The 21,409-nt window shown below is 38.6% G+C and overlaps 1 protein-coding gene across 4 annotated transcripts in view; it reads right to left on the bottom strand.

Annotated features, from left to right (window-relative positions):
- EFL1 (elongation factor like GTPase 1) overlaps positions 1-21,409 on the bottom strand; it is a 51,699-nt gene that overhangs the window by 17,084 nt on the left and 13,206 nt on the right. For all 4 annotated transcript variants that reach the window (XM_007435961.4, XM_007435960.4, XM_025171663.2 and 1 more), the window contains exons 13-15: positions 16,116-16,261; positions 13,468-13,640; positions 11,788-11,923 (exon numbers count right to left, since the gene is read on the bottom strand). In XM_007435961.4, coding sequence (XP_007436023.1) covers positions 11,788-11,923; positions 13,468-13,640; positions 16,116-16,261 — 455 coding nt within the window. The remainder of the gene's footprint in view (positions 1-11,787; positions 11,924-13,467; positions 13,641-16,115; positions 16,262-21,409) is intronic.

The following is a 21,409-nucleotide window of genomic DNA, read 5'->3' as shown; positions in this document are numbered from 1 at the left end:
TGTTCTCCAAGTCCCTAATCAAGTTAGACTATGCCCTGGGGAGGCAGCAGCCAGCCACATCATGCCATTGAAATGCTTGTGGCCACAACACTCAAACCAAGGAGGATAACAGCTTTTCAAAACAGCACTTGTTGCCAACTGCTTCCTTTAAATGGTGCGATGTGGCCAAAACCACGTTGTCTTTGAGGTCACTTCAGTCCTTGGGACTTAGGTTAACACGGAGAGCCAAGTGCCATACAGTCTGCGGATTTTTTTTATAAGCCTCTGCTTACTTATTTTAATGCTGACAAGGTTTAAAAGGAAAGCATGTGCATGCATGAGGGAAAATGCACATGTGCATAAGTTTCTGAAGACCAATCTGAAAATTAACCACTTTCAGAGAACATCCCCAGCAAGAGTCATGCTTCAGTGCTTCAATATGCTTCAATGAAAAGAGCAGTATTATTACCTTGAACCTCATTATGGCATTAAAGCATAAACTTTGTGATTTTAGCATTCCATTCATCAGAAACTGCAATAGTTACTTAACTAACAAACTAGCAAAATGAAATGGTACATAGCCAGATTACATACTGGATAGGTCAGGTGACAATCTTCAAACTTCATGAAAATTTTCAGATCAGACCTCTTGCTAGTTGGGGGGGAAAAAAAAAAAGCAAGCCTACTCATGATGGCAACTGTATTCTTACATGATTACTATACTGGATTTCAAAATCATGATTTGTTCAACCAACCATGATGACATGATTCATATATAATATTAAGCTATAACACTAAGTCAAAAGCAAATGAACATTTTAGCTGAGCTAGATGTGAAGCACATCACCCTCTTTGTCTTAATAATCCTCAATTCATTCAGTGAATCTCACAAGCAGTTCCATATCTCAGTTCTCAATTAAAAAGACAGGTTACAAAACAATCCAATGTTATTAAAATTCTGAATGTCATATCTTCAAATACAAAGTTAAGGCATAGTACTGTTAAAAGCTTCAAAAGAGCAGCAGGTAAACATCTGCAATGATTTTTAATCTTTGAGGTACCACTGTAGTTGCTCTGTAGGAAAAAAATGTTTAAAAACATATTTTTGTTTTAAGAATATATACACCATCTTTCAAACCCAAGCCTTCCGGAAAAATAGAACAGTGCAATTGTTTTTAATGAAGCAGGGTTATATCATGCTGCTGGCATTTTCTATTAATAGGTCGACAAGAGGAAGGTTTTCCCAAATAACACATTTTTGGTATACCCAGGTTATGTTTCATCATGACATTTTAGAATTTTGATTGGATACACAGAGGGAGAGGGAGAGGGAGAGGGAGAGGGAGAGGGAGAGAGAGAGAGAGAGAGAATCTATATATGCAACACACTCTCTTTCTCTTTGAATTGATACCTACATATTTATGTGAAAGGTGGAATGTACATTTTTATGTGTATAATATTCACAATCAAATCTTTTTGAGCAACACAGTCCTAACAGGTATAGGGCAGTCTTCTTCAGACTGGTCACCATACCTGCCCATTAAGTGATATGTTAAGAAGGAATCATACTAATAAAAGTGGGGTGTCCTTGACAAAATCAAATTGCAATTTATTATAAATTCATTAAATAGATAACAGTATTCTTTCCATGTATTTAATAAGTGTTTCTTTCTGCCATATTGAATATTACATCAAAGCACTGGCACTACAGGTGGGCAGCTTTGCATTAAGTGAGACACAAAGGATGATGAAAAACATCTACAAAGAGTCATTTCTAATGGAAGTTTCACCTCATCAAGCACTCACAGCCTTTAGTTCCTTAACCCCTTTATCTCATTTAGAAAGTTACTGGAATTGGAGGGAGAGAGATAGGAGGTTTAGGAAATCTTACATCTTTCATCCAGCAAAAGGAAGCTTGAGAAGTCCAACTGAAAGAATCAGGAAGGAAGTGAACCATTTTTGCATTCTGTGCTGCTTCCAGTCCTTACACAAAGAAATGTAGATATATTCTCCATTCCAAAGAAGTAGTTTATGTTGACAAAGCATGAATCTTGCTAAAAGTCTGGTCCCATGGAAGAAAGTCAAGACCTCTTCTCTAGCACCCCCATAATTACACAAAAGCAGATTCTGAATTTGTTAGGAATGTTAGGAAAAGCCTCTTGGCTGTAAGAGCAATTTAATAGTAAATTGGCTGATTTAATTATCCGAAGAAATGATTGGTTTCCCTTTACTGGATGTATGCAATAAAGAGAGGCTGGATAGCCATTTATAGGGAACACTTTAATTTGAATTTCTGCACTGAGAGGGGTGGACTTAGTGTCCTAAAGAATCCTTTCCAACTTGGGTGTGTGTGTGTGTCTGTTCTTAGTGCGATTTTCCCACTGCTACTTTTGCCTTCTGCCCAAAACATTTAGTCACTGCTTCCCTCTACCAACTGCAGAAAGGTGTGATGCGCACTAAAATAGAGGAGCTGTCATCACATTAACACATGTAATAGAAAACTTCCCCTGGCAAAACTAGTCATCAAACCAGATTAAAATACCAGGCTCTGAGAAGATACTTGCAGCCTTCTCCTCGAGATGCCAGCATTACAAGACTTAGCACTATACTGGTGACAATAAGAATGTATCTTCTGGTGGGGAGAAAGATCATTCTATGTCCTTTTGGCAGATGAGATCGTACAGAATCTGGTTCATTCCCTTAATTTAAGGAACAGTGGAGAAAAAAGAAAGGAGGGAGGCAATGAATTGTCTACCTATTTTTCAAGAAACAGCACTTACCATTTCTTAGAAAAGGGACAGGTGGCAGAATTAGAAAAAGGCATGAGTGATGCATACCCAAGGTGACAGCCCCAAAGAAGGGAGAGTGAAGAGAATGTCAAGCACTCAAAAGAGAGAGCCAAACAGATGTGGTGAGAGGAGCAAGAAAGGGAAAAAACTACAACACCCTGTAAACAACACTGTTCATCTCCACAGATGAAAGAGTCCACTGCCTGCTTCACAGTTGTTATCAGATAAGGTTGCCCTGAACTGCCAACCATAGGAGTCCAACATGTCTAGAGAATACCAGATTAAAGAAGCCTGCCACAGTCTGTAGATGGGGGCCTTTTCATTTTTAGGAACTATTCAAATTCAGAAGGGCAAGCTGAAGAGATTTTATTAGCCATGCTGACTGAATGTAACCTCCGTGTTTAGGAAAAGTCTACATCTCCACTTGCATAGTAGGAAACAATGCTTTACACCCTGTTTAAGGGCTTCTCAGTTGCAACAGGCAGTTGGATCAGGTTCTCAGTCTGATGAAGCAGGGCTCTTTAAAGCTGCAAAGATAATATGCTTGGAAGGCATACACACACAGACATGAGTCTTGCTTTTATTGAAGAAAGGTAGGATATAGGTTTTTCTTTCAAAAGATACAGCTATATATTTCCAAACGTACTGGTCGTTGAACTTCATATGACAATACCAAACAAGGAGTGCAACTAAACCCAGCAGTGAGCACTGACAAAGAACAACTTTGACTGCACAGAGACAATGCCCAAATACACTTTTTAAAGGAAAAAAAGCGAGGGCCACCAAAGCTTGATGTTTTAACAACCACCCAAAAGACAGGGGAAGTGGATAAAATTTGTATGTGCATGATAATGCTGTGTTTCTCATTTTGCAGCCCAAAAGATTAGCCCTAAGGATGATCTGGAAGGCAAAGGGACAACAAAGAAGGATGAATAGCACTAGCAAGAAAGTGATTCAGGACATCCAACCACAATACAATTATAAGCCTTTAAACCTGCAATGGGGACAGCCAATAGTAAGGTTTAATTGATTGCTCTTCATTTTGTAACCAATGGCTAACAAAATTATCCCTTTTTAACAGAGTTGTAGCATGGCTTCCTTTGTTCCCGCAGCCTGTTGTTTTCTTCCCTCTGCATAGCAAGTCACTGAAAAAGAGTGCCCTCCTGTGTTCATTCGCCTGTCCGTCTAAGCAGAGATGCATCATAAAGCTGGAATGGCCTCAAGCTGGCTTCTTTTAATAATCAAGCTACTGAATCACAAAGTGCAAAATTAGCCCAAATGTTTGCACACAATAGTTCTAAAACAAAGGAGAACAGGAAGCTGCGGGAAAACAGTGCCGCTGCTAGGCTTTGTGGAGAAGGTGACGATGAAGAGACTGGCATCCACCCAGCCCAGAGCCATTTTAAAATGGAAATTCATGCCTTCTGATTCTCTTTTCACTAAAGAGGGATTATAATTAAAAGCTCCCTGGGTATCAGAAGAAGAAACATCCAAAGATGTGTATTCGATTTCCTTAATCTGTATTAGGGAATGGACTTTGTAAAATAGTAACTACTGAACACAAACACGCATGCAAACGGTGTTCTTTTGCAGAACTTGGGAAATACAGATGAGCAAGGGCAAAAGTAATCGTAAGTCAAACTACTTTTGTATTCTTTTCAGCTTTTTATTCCTGAAAAAATACAACTCCATCAACAAATGAGCAAACGTGTGGCACAACTGCCAATGAGATACTTTTGGTACCGTTGCAAGCATCATGTTATTGGGCCTGCTGATGACTTGCCTGTTTGCTGGTTCTGCCTAGGAAGATTAGGGAAAGACACTGTCAAGAACCGAATGACAAGGTTTCAAAGGGTCATGCACTGAGTTTTGCGACTCAAAGAGATTTGAGATTTTGTGTGTTCATTAAAAAAAAAAAAAGAATCCCTGGGCTGCAAGTAATACCAAAACTGAGGGAGGATCAGCTTGTGGCATGTCACAAAGAACTGGGAGAAACCCTGTTGAGCACCTACAAGTCCTTATACTGCCTAAATGATTTCATTGGGTCCTAGTCACTTCAAGAGAGTAGGACTGCTATCTGTATGTCTTTACAGATGTTGTGGAGGTTTAGTCTCTTCTCTGAGTAAAGTGGCAGCCTAAGGAACAGGCCATGATCCAGGGGAGAAACATGACTGGCATGCAGAAGGCCCAGAAGTGCGGACTCTGCCATCCTCCAGATACTACTGAACTGCAACTTCCAGCATCCCCCACTATTGTTTTTGCTAGTTTGGCTGCTGGAAAGTGTTGTTCCATCATCACCTGGAAGGCCATAGGGACTCTCTTCCCTGTGCTAGGTTAAAAACATCATGGGACTTCTACCTGAGACACTGGAAAGCCACAGCAGATTGGGTTAGCAAACTACTGTGGTCTGATTCAGTGCAAACACTGCTTGGGTGTATGAGACATACTACAGTAATACAAGGCCAGGCTCATACCTCTCAGTAAGTCATAATATGACTTATTTAGCTGTGCAAGTTCTGTGAACCCAGACTCTGTTGTTTGTAACCACTGTGTATGACCTTGTGCCTAGTATAAACATTGAGCACCTTGGAGGAAAAGTGGGATGAAATAAAACACCCCCAAATTCTGCTACAGCCCAGAGAATGATGATGACAATAATATAATAAAACAGCAAGGTACTAGTTCTGTAATGAAACCAAATGTGATTTTAAATTTCCCCACAGCCCCCCAGGACTAAAATCAATATTATGTTGAAATTATTTTAACAATTTAGGAAGAAAAGTATTTACTTTGACTAAATTGAATAAAATAATCACTGGAGGAAAGAAAGATGCTCCAGGCTAAACTGCTTCCTAAACACAAAATTGTTCCCATTTTTTTCCTCCCTAAGTTTCACTGCTCAATTACTCACCCTCACAAGCTTTTTTTTTTTTTTGCATATGTTTTAAGAGAGAGAAAACTAAATTACATTTTTTAAAATTCTTCACCCTGAAGATTCCCAAACCACCACTGTAAAATGTGCCTTTTCTGTGTTCATATTTCTCTCTGCCTGAAAGATGGAAAATATGCTGCACACCAGTTAGATTCTCTGTCATTCTCAGTCTCCAATGTCTGGCTTCCTAATCCTAATTTTTGCAATTATTGTTCACGCTCTGCAATAAAAGCAGTATGAAAGACTGCAGCATCACAGCAACAGGGAGAACATACTGCAAACCTATCATGTCAGCATTCACCAACTGGCTTTTTTCCAGAAGTGTTAGGATTAGAAGCTCCCAGAATTCCAAGGCACCACCTCCTGAATATATCATTTTGACAGTACTGAGATGTTGTGATGTGCAGCTATCCAGGTCCAAAGCAGGGAAATAATTCTTTTTTTTTTTTTTTTAAATTCTGCTGGAGCTGCCAACAGGTAGAGCAAGCACACCCACACCAGATCCAAAGCAACTTCACTGCTTCAAATTCAAATAGCTGCTGTAAAGCGTAAATGTGTTTTTATATTTTCTCCAGAATTGGTGGATTTGAAAAACAGGAAAATTATGCTGTATGTCAGGCCAAATTAATTTTTCATGGACACAGAGCAAAATTTATAAGTCTGAAATGTTCACAACATTTAACCTTAATATACTTATAAATAATGCAGTCAGTTTTGTCCAAACCAGAACAAGTGTTTTATGCCCAAGAACATCCCCTCATCACTCTGCCATATGTTCATTATGTATTAAGGCCAATTTTCTCCTAAATGTACTTAAAAATGACGTGATTTATTTCAAGTGCAACATTTGGAAACATTGAAGAAATGATTGTTTTGGCAGTGACTGGTGGGAAAGGGCAAAAAAGGGGCACATAATGGAGCAGCAATGCGACAGGACCAGAGCGCAGAGATGCAGGGGAAAGAAATATGAATCCATGTCTCTTATTAATGGAAGTTAAGGAAGCCATCAACATCTTCAGGAATTTTCCATAACCATAAATAAAATTCAAGATAGCATGTATGTGGGTTTTACAAAAAGAGACGAAAGCCAGTTCCCAAGGTTGTCACATTCTAGTGGATCCATGGGTGATAGGTCTGTGCTTTCTACTTAAATTTATGAGATCTGTCTACTGCCTGATACCAGAATGATCTCCATTGTTGTGAGATCTGTGTTCAGCAATACTTTAAATTGGGTCAATTCAAGGGAACAAACAAAAAATTAAGGGAAAACAAAATATATGGCTGGGGTGAACAATGGCTGACTTTCTATCGTTTAAAGGACCAATGTTGGTTTGTTTTCTGAACTCTGTGGTCTTAAGCGTACAACTTAAAGTCACACCAAAAAGTTGATGGAACCTAATGCTGGCAATCTCCTGAACCATTTTTTCTTAAGTCCATGACTAAGAAGAGTCCCCATAACATCCCCTTCCTGCCATTTTGGATTTGCTGCCATCTTGTCCAGTGAAAAGCTGAGAACTTGAAACCTTACCTCCATGTGTTATTTCATCTCTGAGTTGATAACATAAAACTATTGCTAGATGTGGCTTTTGAAATTCCTTGTTGCTAACTCAACACAGTTACCTTTACTATTTGCTATAGCTATATGGAAGCACTATTCAGAAGCAACAGGTTACCAACAGTTGCTGAGCAACAGCAGCAACAGCTGTAGTCTTCATGCTCCATTTATGGGCTTCCTGGAGATATCCAGATAACTTGCTGTGGATAACAGGCTGCATAACTGGATGGGTCACTGGTTTCATCCAACAATGCTCTTATGTCCTTCTGACTTAGAAAAAGAACAAAGGATTGGACTACAGAGACAGAAGGAAATTTGATTGTCAGTAGCTGAATTACATATATGGAAATACTGTGTATATAAGTCTTCCATTAGAGCAAAACCCAAAACTTATTTGTGCTGGTCTGGGACTCACTAACAGAAGAAGTTGTCTATGTCTGTATACTGAGCATAAAAAAGGAGTTGAGCATAAATAAATCCTAACAATATACAACCACCTTTTCCATATCTGTCACCAACCTGCTAGTTGGTCTACCTCTCTTTCCTTTGGAGGGTTACTAGTTAAATAAAGGAAAGATCCACCCCAAAAAAGCCACATTCCCAATTTTATATCAGAATTAAATGTCAAGAAAGATGGACCCTAGGTAGACAAGAGACGTAACTGTGAATTAGGAATCCTGATGATCTGAATGTCACTAGGCTGCCCCAAACTTAGCAAGATACCTCAGATAAGACACTGTATCAGCTTCAATCCCCCTAGGAGGCCAGTAAAATTAGTTTATTCTATCAGCAACCATCATAAGTAACAAGAGAACATGGCTAGCTTCTTCTTTATAACAAATCCCAATTTGAAAACATGATTTGTTCTTGGCTGACAAATCCTGGATTCTTTTAGCCATGACTTGCTTTGACTCCATTCAGAATCCTTTTTTTTTCCTCTCCTTATTTTTGCAATTGTCCATTTCTTTTGGGTAACGGCAGAAGAAATGGATAAACCAAAACTGACCATGAAAGGCTTAAATACCTCGCTTGCTTGAAAGACTAACTGTCTGGTTCAACACATTATGATTACAACAAATCTTGGCCTAGTGTTGTGTGCAGATGCAGCCACTATGGAATTTCTTGAATATATTACATAATTACTGCATTTATTTTGCATAAAGTTTAAACACAGAGGGACTGTGAAAGGAAATTGTAAAATAATACAGGATTTAGAATCAATAATAATAATAATAATAATAATAATGATAATAATAATAATAATAATAATAATAATAATAATTGTGCCACATAAAAAATTGTCCACATGGAATGTTATCAGTCCAGATTTACCTAGACTTTCGAAGTGAGAAACCTTTGCTGGTAGCAACTGTTGCACAAGAAGAATAAACACTTTCTTGAATTTGGAAGAAAGAAAACAGCAGGCCTTCCACATATAAAATACCACTGAAAGGTTAGAATATGTCTTATGAGGACAGAATTAAACTTTGAAAATGTTTGGATCCCGTAGCTGTGAAAACAACAGCAAATCCATGGAAGACGGAATGTTATACAATAAAAAACAAATGTTTCTATTCAAAATCTGATACTGAATCAGCATTAATCTTCCCAAAGGTCATTGGCTGGTTTTTTAATTCATCCTGAAAACAGTTACCACTTACAGATGTTTTACATTTTGGAGACTGATACACACACATACCACACGCTGGGATGTCTAGCATCTCTCCCTGCAAACTAAGAATTGCCAACAGCATGGCATTCCTCTTTTTCAGTGGCCTATTTCCTGCTGCTGCTGCTTCCTCCTCTTCCTCCTCTACTTCCCCTTCCTTTAAAGATATTGTTGTGCAAAAAAGACACAACAACACTTGATGGAGTGACGGAACTGATTCACTTTCCCAAAAGAAAGCTCCAGATGAGGTGCTTGGAGCCATCTGTGGCTAAAAAAGGAAAAGACCTCTTTGAGTCAAGCTTATGTCCTGGTGACTTCATGGACATATTTTGGAAACGTTATGGAAATAATTTGTCATTTGTTCCTTCTAGGGCTTTTTTTTTTTTTTTAACTTCTCGGACTAGCTTATATCCCTGGATTTTCCTAGTGGTTTCTCATCCAAGTATTAACCTGGTCCATTGTTGCTTAGCTTTGGGGGGATTAGCCAAGATTGGGATACATGCTGCCACTTGCATATGCAATTATGTGTGAACCCTTCTATTTAAAATAGTGTTGTTAGAACAGTTCTGCAATATGATAATCTCTATGTTAACTATTAAATATTGCAAATATGACAATATGTAAATATGACACCTGGATTGTTCAACATTCTCAGAAATAAAAAAGTTCTTAATTTTAATCTGTTACCACCCTACCAAGTTCTATTTTATTTGGAACTTGCCAAAGCTCTAACCGAATAAAGGGAGAACAGAACCAGGTCTTTAGAAAGTCAGGACGTGAATCTGAGCTTCCTCAACAATTTTTCCATGTTTGCTGACTAGCATCTAAGATGCTACTTGTGATTCAACATGTGGCATGCAGCCATTAAGATTAGTAGCCATCAATAAATATAAAATATGGGGTTGCATTCAGTACTAGAGCATAAAAATAGAAGCATACACTTTCAGTCATCACTCCCACAGTGATTTAGCACACTATCCTTAAACACAGGAATGCATTACCTGCAAGATGCTTCCAAAAGCCTCAGGCGTAGCTGTCCAAAGCCGTACCAAGTTTTGCTACCAAATGATAATGTTTGAAGTAATTTAAACGTTTTGCAAAGCTGGGCTGTTTTGGTTCTGACCTCGACCACCATTTCTTTGTCTTGACTTCTCCCCCCTACGTTTTGGAATGAGGCTTATAGGATGCCAGCACTCTGGCTAGAAAAAAAGGTGCAAACCCTACTTTGAGTGACAGCCTCCTTGAAGCATGAATGCCTAGCCCAAACCAGGCTGTAAAACATTAAACCACAAGACCGTCTTTAAAATCTTGGTCTTCAGGAGATGCAAGAAGACAATCTATTACTTATCAGGTCTCACAATCCAAATTCCAGCCAGTTTATCAAGTACACGTATAAAAAAAAAATCAAAACACAGAAAGCTATTAAAAGCACAAAGTTGCCCCAAAATACCTAATCAAAACCAGTTTTGATAAAATACAATTATGCTGATATTCATTATTTTCTCCAACACTGATGAAAAGAAATGAGAATCCCATGGTTTCTAAGGCAGCATTCTCAAATCAAATGAGTTGGGGGAAAAGACATCTGGAAGGGATTTCAAGTTTCCATGGTAAACAAGGAAGGTAAATTTAGTTTCCCGCATCTTTTGGAAGGAAATACAAATCTATTTCTAAAATACATAAAACAAAACAATAGACATGGGAAAGTAGTACACAATTCACATTAAGTATATAAAGAACTGGATCACTTTTAATGTGTGTGCTAACATTTAGCCAAGTTTAGAAAACGTTTCTTTCTTCTCTGTTTAATGAGTGATTACATCAGCCTTCTCCACACTGGTGTCCTTCAGACACATAAGGACTACAGCTCCCAGAATTCCTAGGCAACACAACCACATTATGGGGGAACGTTGGTTAGATAGCAATAAGCTGATTCACTTTGGAATCAGTTCCAGTTATTTAACCACATGCAAAGTTACTACTACCCTTTGATAATGAGAATTTTAATTACTGCTTTTAATTATTTGGTTATGCTGTATATTGTCCTGATTAATTTTATTATAAGGATTTTATTGCTAAAACATGCTGGAAATCTTTCTGGTTAAGGGACAGTAGAGATAAATATGTATATGGATAGATACACCATTTGGATGGATATGATAAATAATACAGTTTTCATCCATGAAGTCATGGGTATGTGGGTTTCATTAGGCATGCTCTGAGAACTACCGTATTTTTCCGACTATAAGACGATACTTTTTTCTAAAATCCTTACGCTTAAAATTGAAGGGTGTCTTATTCAAGGAAGTAAGCTGAGGAGAGAACCGCGCAGTTGCAAAACTGCCCATACTTTGTCTCTGCAAACAGGCTTCCTCCTATTGCCAGCCTCCAATCATGAGTGAAATAGCTTGGCTCTGCAAACAGGCTTCCTCCAATCATGAGCCTTCAATCACGAGTGAAACTGCCCATACTGTCTCTGCAAACAGACTTCCTCCAATCACGAGCCTTATGTAACTGACATCAGCTGATGCTGAACAAACCAATTAGAGGAAGTCTGTTTGCAGAGACAAGCTATCGGCAGTTTCACTCGTGATTGAATGTAATCAGTTATGCAAAAGAGCATGGAAATAGAGCTGCAGAGAGACGGTTTGGACCTCCTCCCACCGAGTGTATCAGGTCAATGTTACCTAATTACTAAATAAAAATGTGTTCTGCACTATCTTTAAAATACTGATTTCTTAATTTTGGGTTGGAAAAGTGGGGGTCGTCTTGTACATGGGGGCGTCTTATTGACGGAAAAATACGGTATATCTTGTATATGGGATAATCATGGAAGATACAATAGAAAAGTAAGTTCACCTACCAAGCACATTTCCCAAAGGCACTTCCTCTAATTCCTCAAGCTCTCTACCCATTAATAAATAGAGATTTTCCAATGTGCAGCAAGCTAAATGAGGCACTGATGGCAGAGCATCAGCAGCAGAACATCCCAGAGGAAGCTAAAGGGGAGAAAAAATTAGTCACTCAATGATTATTGTTTCCTACCAGACTTCAACATACAGGCAGTCCTCAACTTATGACCACAATTGGGACCAGAACTTCCATCGCTAAATGATGCAGTCATTAAGTTAGTCACACCTGATTTTACGACCTTTTTTGCTGCAGTTGTTAAAAAAAATCACTGTGGTCACTAACAAATCATGCAGTCATTAAGCAAATCTAGCTTCCCCCACTGACTTTCTTTGTCAGAAGCCCCCTGGGAAGGTCGCGAATGGCGATCACGTGATCACAGGATGCTGCAACTGTTGTAAATACATGCCGGTTGCAAAGCCCCCAAATTTTGGTCATGCAAGGACCAGTCATAAGTTGCTTTTTTCAGCACTGTCATAACTTCGAACGGTCGTTAAACAAATGGTCATAAGTCAAGGACTATCTGTAGTTTTTCCCAAAGCAGGTTAGTTTACATTGAAGAATGTAAGAACAAACAAGTGTATTTCCTGAGTTTTTATTCCAAGTTGCAAGAGAAAAAGAAATATTGTCAACATTCAGATAAGCCATAAGCATTAATTAAAGCTCACCTAAATGTCTAAAACATAACAGTAGATTTTATTCTTGCTCCTATGCAGGAGAAGAGAGAAATTCTGCAAGTGAGGGATGTAACATTAACGTTTTTTTCAAGTCAAGTTCAACCCATGACGAACATCTTGGATATATACATGTCACTTCCTTGGAAAGCAATATGAAAGTGATTGGCCACTGCCTTATCTGGAGATGCTTTTTCAATTTCTCAATCTATTTTACAGCCCTGGAATATTTATTTATTTATATATATCAAATTTGTCACCACCCATCTCGTTGAAACAACTCTGGGCAGTTTACAAAATGGTTAAAATCAATTAAAATTACAACATACAATAATCTTAAATAAATAGAAAATAAATAGATCCAACGATAGATATAAAATTGGCAGTCACTCAGGGAGCGTCATCAAGGCACCAGCTACCCCCAGGATTGGATAAGATCGTTGTCACCCCACGCAAGCTGACAGAGCCAGGTCTTTAATCCTTTCCTGAAAGCCAGGAGGGTAGGGGCCTGCTGCATCTCTGGGGGGAGAATATCCTGGTGGTTTCCCACTGAAGTACTAACCAGCCTAATCTTGCTTAGTTCTTTGAGATCACCCAAGATAGCTAGATGCTGTCATGGGCAGGGAACCCCTGAGCAAATATTTTGGGGGGCGGAGGGAGAAAAGGAAAAAGGAATGTTTTACATCTTCCAGAGGCTCAACACCCATTTTACCCCTTACAACCCCCCAAACTTCCTTTCAAAACAGGGCCTGACTTCACCTACTTTTGGAAGTGTTGCCCTCAGCATGTTGTGCAAAGAATAGGGTGGCCCTTGGGAAGACAGTACCCTCCTGATGTAGATCCAAGTCATCACAAATAACATGGATTCTTAATGTTCAGTCATTCTTTAAAAGGTGGGAAAAAGCTGACTTTGCCCTAATATGGCAAGCTTAGGTATGCATTGTATCTCTGCAGCTTACCTTGTGCAGTGATTCAATGGGATCATATTTTGGTCCTAGGACGAAGAGCTTCTGCCCCCTTTTTGCAACACCACTGAACACCCTTGCAAAAGCAATGAAAACTTCCTTAGGTTCAGGCTCTTGTTTCCCAGCAGCCGTGGTCTCTGACTGAGTAGCGGGCAGCCAGTTATCCCCTGATGGAGGAATAATATTCCATGTTTATGTACTAGATATGAGAGTACATACAATACTACTAAAGGAAACAAAGAAACACTCTAATATCCAGCCACAATCACTAGCATAAAAAGGGCTGCATATTTGGATCCCCAAACCCCTACTGTGAAAAGATACCCTTTCCACCTAAGGCATGCTGGCCAATGGGAAGCTTTTCATTAACCTGATTTTTTTTAAAATTGCATTTAGGGTACATTGGACTCTCCAAAGAATGTGTTTGAAGGGATGGCGATTAGATTTTTTATGCTGGAGGTATAAGAAATTTGAGGGCTCACAGACACACATGATATGGTCATGTGTCAGGCCTAGCCCAAGAACGACAACGAGGCAATCCAGTCCAGCCAGTTCCTTTATAAGCTTGCACCAACTAGACAGAATCTCGCAAATAATAGATAACTTACAATAATAACTTCTACTGCTTATATTATATTAGTGAATTCACTGGTAAACCAGTAATTACTGATAAGTATAAAATATAAATTAATATATATCAATATATAATATATAAATAAATATAAAATATAAGACATTTTTTCCTTCTTAGTTTGATTTTTTGTATGTGTTTTTTTTTTTGGTAAAATTAAAGATTTTGTTAAAAATAAAGATATTAAATTAAAAAAAATTCCTGAAAAATAAAACCTGATTTAAGCTTGGGTAGAAGATAGTCCATCCACAACAAGGACATTACAACAATATAATTCTACAATTTCCAATGTACCTGTAGCCAAATCAATAAAGAGAAGCAAATTTGGTACAGGACCAGTGACATCCTAGTGCCTACATTTAATTGCCGCCACAATAATGTGAGGCAAAGTAGATTTCTCTTTCCTCATGTGTACTGCAAATGAATTTTACAGTGTTCAGTCACAAATAAGTATCCAGGAAGATGCAACGTGGGAAACAAAAAGACAAAATTATTGGCAAGCACCATTAACCATCTGCTCCGTAAAACAAAAGGAGCTTGTTCTCACAACCACTTCAAAGGCTTGCTGGAGAGAAAACAGGCTACCCAAATTTACTTCTAGCAGCTCACTGCCATGTGCCAGATTCAGCTGCTGACACACCATCACAATGTATTTATATATCCTGCAACGTTTCCAAAGCCAGTTGGACCACAGGGAGAACTTATGACTAGAAGGGAACTGCTGCCAGCAGCCTCTAAGTCACTGTTTGGCAATTTCCAGATGTGCGGACTTCAAATCTGATACAGAAGTTGAATCCGTTTCACACGTACTGCCAGAGTGCCCTCTATTTTTACCATTTTTCTCCTAGGTGATCAAACTTCAGCTACTTCTAGTAAGATTGCTAAATTTTTAACAATAGCTGTGGCTTGCCTCCCTTATACTATAAATTATACACCGCCCAGAGTCACTTTATGTGAGATGGGCGGCTATATAAATACAATAAATAAATACAAAATAAAATTGCTTCAGGCTTTTCTGTATACATTTTATTTTATTTTTTATCATTGTTTTATATTTGATGTGCTATAATTTCATCTTCTTTTAAATACTGCAAGAAATATAACCAGAATTCTACAGTCAGCATGGCCACTGAGGGGATTTCGGGGAGTTGAAGTCCACACACCTGGAACTTGCCAAGCTGGGGAAACACTGTTCTAAGTGGTCACACTGAAAGAGCTGAAGTGCTTGACTTTGACAGTGCAAATAAAGATCTTGTTAAATCTGCCCATACGACCTCCTTGGTTTTTATCAGAACTATAGCAAGTTAATGGAGTAATCATTCATATCTTTGGGTTTCAGCCTCTATCAAGGCAAGAAGGCCATATTTCAAAAGCTTTTTCAAGTTCCACTCTTACGATAATGCATTTTTCCTTCCTCTGACAGAAACATTTCAGCAAAGAGCCCACAAAGTTTGGGGGAACTTCACTTAACCTTCCCATTCATTTTGATGGTCTTCATTTCAGATTGCCTCCATCTTACCCCAAACCACCAAGGTTTTTATGAGCCCCAAGCTTGAGCCTCTCATCCTGTTTCTTAACTAACATCTCTGTAGGTATTTTCTGAAGGCAGCCTGCTACCTACAAAATGTCTAGGACAGGTGTGGGGAACCTGTGGCCCTCCAGATGTCCCTTAGTTGCAACTCTTAGCAGCTATAGCCAGTACAGTCCATGATGGAGAGATGCTAGAAAGCATGTCTTAGCAAGTTGTCTGAAATGGCTATCAATGAGAATTAATCTTTCTGTTTACCTAAAAGGGAGAGAATGGCAAGTGACTGCAGAAAACCTACTCTGTGAATGAGGGGAAAATGAGACAGCATGCCTTTAAGATTTTGGGAGAGCAGAGGAGAGGGCTGGAGAAGGGCCCTGCTTTCCCTTCCACATTTTAGATATTCATATGGAAGGAAATGAATTCCAAATAACTCTTTATTTAGAACACCAAAAAGGGCAGCACCGATCCTGATTTTGCTCTTACCTTGATTCTCTTCTGCCTCTAAAGTTGGGTCCATCAAACTTCCTCCAGTCCCTTCAGATGCCGACTCTTGTTCCTGAGCAGCTGCCAACTTCTGCCGCTGCCTCACACGCTCACGCCTTTGGGCTATCTCTTCTTGTGACAAAAGCCTGCATGTCATTGGGGACACTATTAGATCTTTGAATGACTTTAGCCTCCTGATTGCAGATTTACACGTTAGCAAGGACAGTTGAAAAAACAAAATCATTAATGAGTGGCCTGCATAGGCTGATATAACTTTAATAAAGCTAATGGGTCAACCACAATGTATGCTAACCTACATCAGATCTTACAGTCATGATTACTGATTTTGCAAAACTGACAGCTCTGGCTAGCAGCCAGCATATAGCAAGTAGATGAAAACTAAGGTTAATTCATTATTTTTAAAATATGTTTAATTCACCAATAACAAAGAACTTTGTTCTTCCTTTATGACACCAGTCATTCATTTAATTGCTTTGGAATGTCTACATCTTAATATGGTCTGGTTAGTACCTGGATGGGAGACAATCAAGAAATCCAAGGGCTAAACTGGGAAGTCAAAAAAAGCCACCTTGCAACCTGCTGGTTCACATTATTGGTCTGTAAAAACTTGTGGCTTTAAATGAGTCACCCAGAGTCACCCATTGGGGGAGATGGGCAGCATACAAACTGAATGAATGAATGATTGAATGAAAGAAATAACCCTACTGATCACTAGCCACTTGAATTACCTATAAATAAGAATTCAGAGCAATCCCTTTCCCTTTAGGACAGTGTGTCATACTCTACTGCCCTCCCTTTTGAGACTTTTGAACTCATCTCCTAGACTTCTCTCATCTCTTAGACTTTTATTTCCTAAGAACATGGCCAGTCCTCAAAGCCAGCCATTGTTTCCACTCCTCCAGCTATTCCTACTTGCTTTGTATCTATGGATTGGACCTCACGCTGCCACTTTACTCTCACAGAATGATAACATATCTGCTTCTCTCTGGTTATTCAGTACAAATGAACTCTTCGATTGAATATCAGCTCATCTCTAATGGGTACTTGAGTCAACAAACCAAGGCCCATGCAGGGCCCATTAATAGTGATCTTCAGATGCTGGTAGAGATGGTAAGATTGAATTAAACTGAGGAAGAGGAAACCATCTAGCTGCCATCAAGAGTAAGCCTACCCTAGCAAAGACATATTCTTTATAACAAAAAGCATTTTCCAAATGAATAGCTTCTGCCCATTTCAAGTCAAGCCGAAGTGTGAACTCTGAACTTTGGTTGCATCAGAATCCTTCAGAAGGTTGCATCAGAAAGATTTATTATTGCAAACTAATTAACATACATATTTTAGAGCAGTCTTCCTCAATCTGGTGACTTCTTCATAGTCATGCTGAGTTAGAGAACATGGCAACTGAAATTTAACACATCTGCTGGATGCTTGTTTGGATAAGGTTGACTTATGCCAGGGATGAGAAATCTTTGACCTTTCAGATGTTGCTCAGCTGAAACTCCCAGTAGCCCAAGCCATATTATTCCAGGCACCAGGAGCCTGGAATAATATGAGGAGAGCTCTACCTTTTTGTTTGAAAGCAATTTAAACTCTTCTTTGTGATTCTGCTTGGAGGCATTCCACATGCTAATACTTCTACAGGCTGAAGTATTCTGGGAAACTTTTTTTTATGGACCTTTACTTATTTACTTAATTTAAAATATTTGTATAACACTTCCTCTTTAAAAAATATTGAAACAGTTTGCAATAAAAATTCTTTTACTGATCTACCAATCTACATTTAATCTTTCAAGCACTGTAAAAAGATTTCCCATATAAGGAAAAGTATTTTACCTAAGATATTGCTAAACCAATGCAACTTAACACTTCTGTCTCTTACATTTATGCTTGAACAACTAGATTGCTTTTAAGGCTGTCCCAAAATTTAATGACTGACTATTAATTCAGTATTGTCTAAAACTAAACTGGTAACTATGAGCATTAGCCTGCAAAAATTTAACATTTTCAGGCCCATTGATTTCAGAAGTGAATGAGATGTGATGATGGTGATAAATATATCAATCCTTCAGAAGGATCTGATAGTCCAAAGTATCAAATCCAGAACTATCTAGTAGACTAAAGTGCTCTGGGACTTTAGAATTCCAACAGACAAGCACCTGCCACCCAACACCCCAGACTTAACAAATGTTGATAAAAGACAGAAAAAAAGTCTGGATGATGGACACTGCAATACCTGGAGACAGCAGAATAGAAGAGAAAGAACTGGAGAAAATAATAAAATATAAAGACCTGCAAATAGAGCGACTGTGACAAAAGAAAGCAAAGATAGCAATATATTATATATATAAAATATAATAATAAAGATAGTAATAGTAATAGACGCCTTGGGTGCAATCCCAAAATATCTGGAGCTCTACTTGAAGACCATCGCCAGTGTCAAAATCACCATCAGTCAATTGCAAAAGGCAGCTTTACTTGGAACAGCTTACATCCTGCGATGATACCTTTAACACCATCAAACAACATCTGCCTATCCCAGGGGAAGGACTCCATAGGTGGATAAAAATGCTAAATCCAGTCTAAACAAACTGGCTGACTGTGCAACCAACAATAATAATAATATAGTGATAATTATAATATATCAGTATTATTAGCTAGTGGGGAAATACCAAGCTGTTATTAAAATAGCAGTTATTAAAGCCATTATTTTACATGCTAGAGGTTGCCTTAATGGAAACAATTAAAACTTCTGCAAAATGTGACAAATTCCAATAAAACTTTCACAGCATACAATTATTTAAAGTGGTACTACAGATGCAATATTAACTATTTTAAAGGCAGTCTTTATCATACTCTGGCTGAAGTATACTTAAGAGGAAATGCTTCTGTTTTATGAACTGCTAATTTGCTGCAGGAGAGAAGCCCTTGAAATGCACTCCATGTTTAAAGATGTAAATTCCATTTAAATACCTGAGATACTTGAAATTTATTTGTTTGAAAAGGCACATAAGTACAAGGGCTGACGGAAATTCCAATTTTGTTCATTTAACAGATAAACAGCCTACTGTGTGCTGATCTCAATGTATAAGATCAGGATTCAGGATGAATCTTTATAAAGCAAAAAGTTATATAATGACCAATGCAGATCGGGATGGGGGAAGAGAAGAGATAGATTAAGCAAAAGCTTTAAAAACAGAAAAAATACAGAGACTGATAAACATCCTATTGAAAGAAAAAGAGTTTATTGTTACTGAATTCTTATTCCAGCTTATGTCTTAGCTTACTTAACTATGCATAGCTGAACAAGACATTATTGACTAATCACAGATTAGGGTAACTCAGAAACCAGGGATGGGTGAATGGAAGCACCAGAGCCTCATATGGCCCCCAATTCCCTCTTCTATGCCTTTAGCATCCTCTCTCAAGCGAACTGAGAGGTACCATTTCTCAACATTTTGAGGAATGAGAGCCAGGAAAAGTGGGCCTCAAATGGGTTAGCATTGTTACAAAGATGCCTTCTCCCCCTCAAACTGGGGGGAACCAGAACATCCCAGCTTTATACTTGTGGATGACATAATTCTGCCCATCTTGCTTTAACAACCCATTGTGACTTATGCTCACTTCTCCCACCCTCAATTAAGTGCAACTGCTCTAAATATTGCCCATTCTATCAGAGTTCACACAACATACTGCATCTGCCTGCCCAAGTGAGTGCCCCCAAGATATTAATTTCCAGACTCTCCCAGGCAGCATGACCATTCTGGAAAACGTAGGGAATTATTCACACGTCTAGAGAACACCCTGTTTGTGAAAGGCTGCACTGTACTAAACACAAACAAATGATGTTATGATGGGAGTGCAGTGTGTGAACCAATCTTTGTAAGCCCTCTCAGCCCTTAACAACAATTAGGGTGCTGCTTGAGGCCATCTGTGTATCAGCCATGGCACTGTGGTCTCCCAGTGCTATACCTACATTATTTGCCAAGAGAAGTCCTGCACCAGTAGAAGAGATTGTTCAACCGCCGATAGAGCACTGAGCAAAAAGGATGGAAAAGCAGCTTTGGGGTCAACTGACTTCATGGATATATACATGAAAAAAAAATCCTTGCAAGGATTCATTCAGACATCCACACCATTTGATAGGTGCAGTATCTGTAACTGACATAGGTAATGGCCCAAGAAGCTTAGCCTTACAGTTTGTCAGTGCTGCCTTAGAGCAGCCTTCCCACAACTGGATACCTTTTAGGTAGAATAAAGTGGAACTTCCAGAATTCCCAACCTGCTTATGCTGGTCTCAGTTTCCATTCATTTTGACGATTTTGGACAGATGCTGAAGAAGCAATAACTGACATCTGTATTCTTTTGTTGAGCTTAAGAAAATCACACACACGCACATATAACTTATTGGTTTGCTCTTGTTAGAATGTATATATTTCCCAGGTTACTTTGCAATTTTAATTTTGACTGCTCGTACCATGAGAGTTTTACTGCAAATTACTGGCTGTAATCTGCCAAAGGTTGACTGCTGGCAGCAGGCTAAAATGGAATCAATCAGTCAATATAAAACTCCTTCACACCCTTCCTGCAGGACAAACTTGCTCTTCCTTTATTCTCTAAGATAGCAAATACCACTATTACAGTGGCTCTAAATGAGAGGGGAAAAAAGTAAGTTTCTAAGTGGAATATTTGAGGGAAGATTTTTTTTCTTATCCTAATAGCAACTAAAGCCTTCCAAGTTGGGATTATGTAAGGAATTGCTTACTCAGCATTAACAGCCTGCCTGACAGTTAAGGGCAGCTGGTTAAATTCTGCATGATATACTTTCAGAATGAGAATTCAATCAATCACAAAAAGAAGCAGGGCTTTATTTTAAGCGATCCCCAAGCCTTTGGAATGGCCAGAAAAGTAGACCTCTTATTTTCTGCTTCATCTTCCTTATTTTAGCTAACGATTCACATGTATGCACATAAATTCAAATTGATGCAGAAAGAATTCAACTGTGTAAGTTTAAAACCATTAAGACATTAAATAAAAATCTTACTTTGGTGGCAGAATTTCATTAATTATTTACCATGAACCATCTGCAGCCTCAAGATCATATGGCCAGAGAGAGGCAGCTGACACCACCAAACTCTACCCTAATTCATAAAAACACAACAGTCCCACGCCCTGCTGCTGATTTGCAAAATGAGAAATTACAATTATCACTTTAAAAAGTTTCAAGAACCACTTAACGCACAGTTGACTGCCACCATCTAGTGGTCAAAATGTTC

The sequence above is a fragment of the Python bivittatus genome, unplaced genomic scaffold (genome assembly GCF_059951505.1).
Source record: "Python bivittatus isolate LINGU-HERP-01145 unplaced genomic scaffold, Pbiv_v1 ctg000530_np1212, whole genome shotgun sequence".
In the NCBI taxonomy this organism is placed as follows: domain Eukaryota; kingdom Metazoa; phylum Chordata; class Lepidosauria; order Squamata; family Pythonidae; genus Python; species Python bivittatus.
Note: the sequence above shows the minus strand (reverse complement) of the source record. Positions and strands in the feature narration are given on the sequence as shown.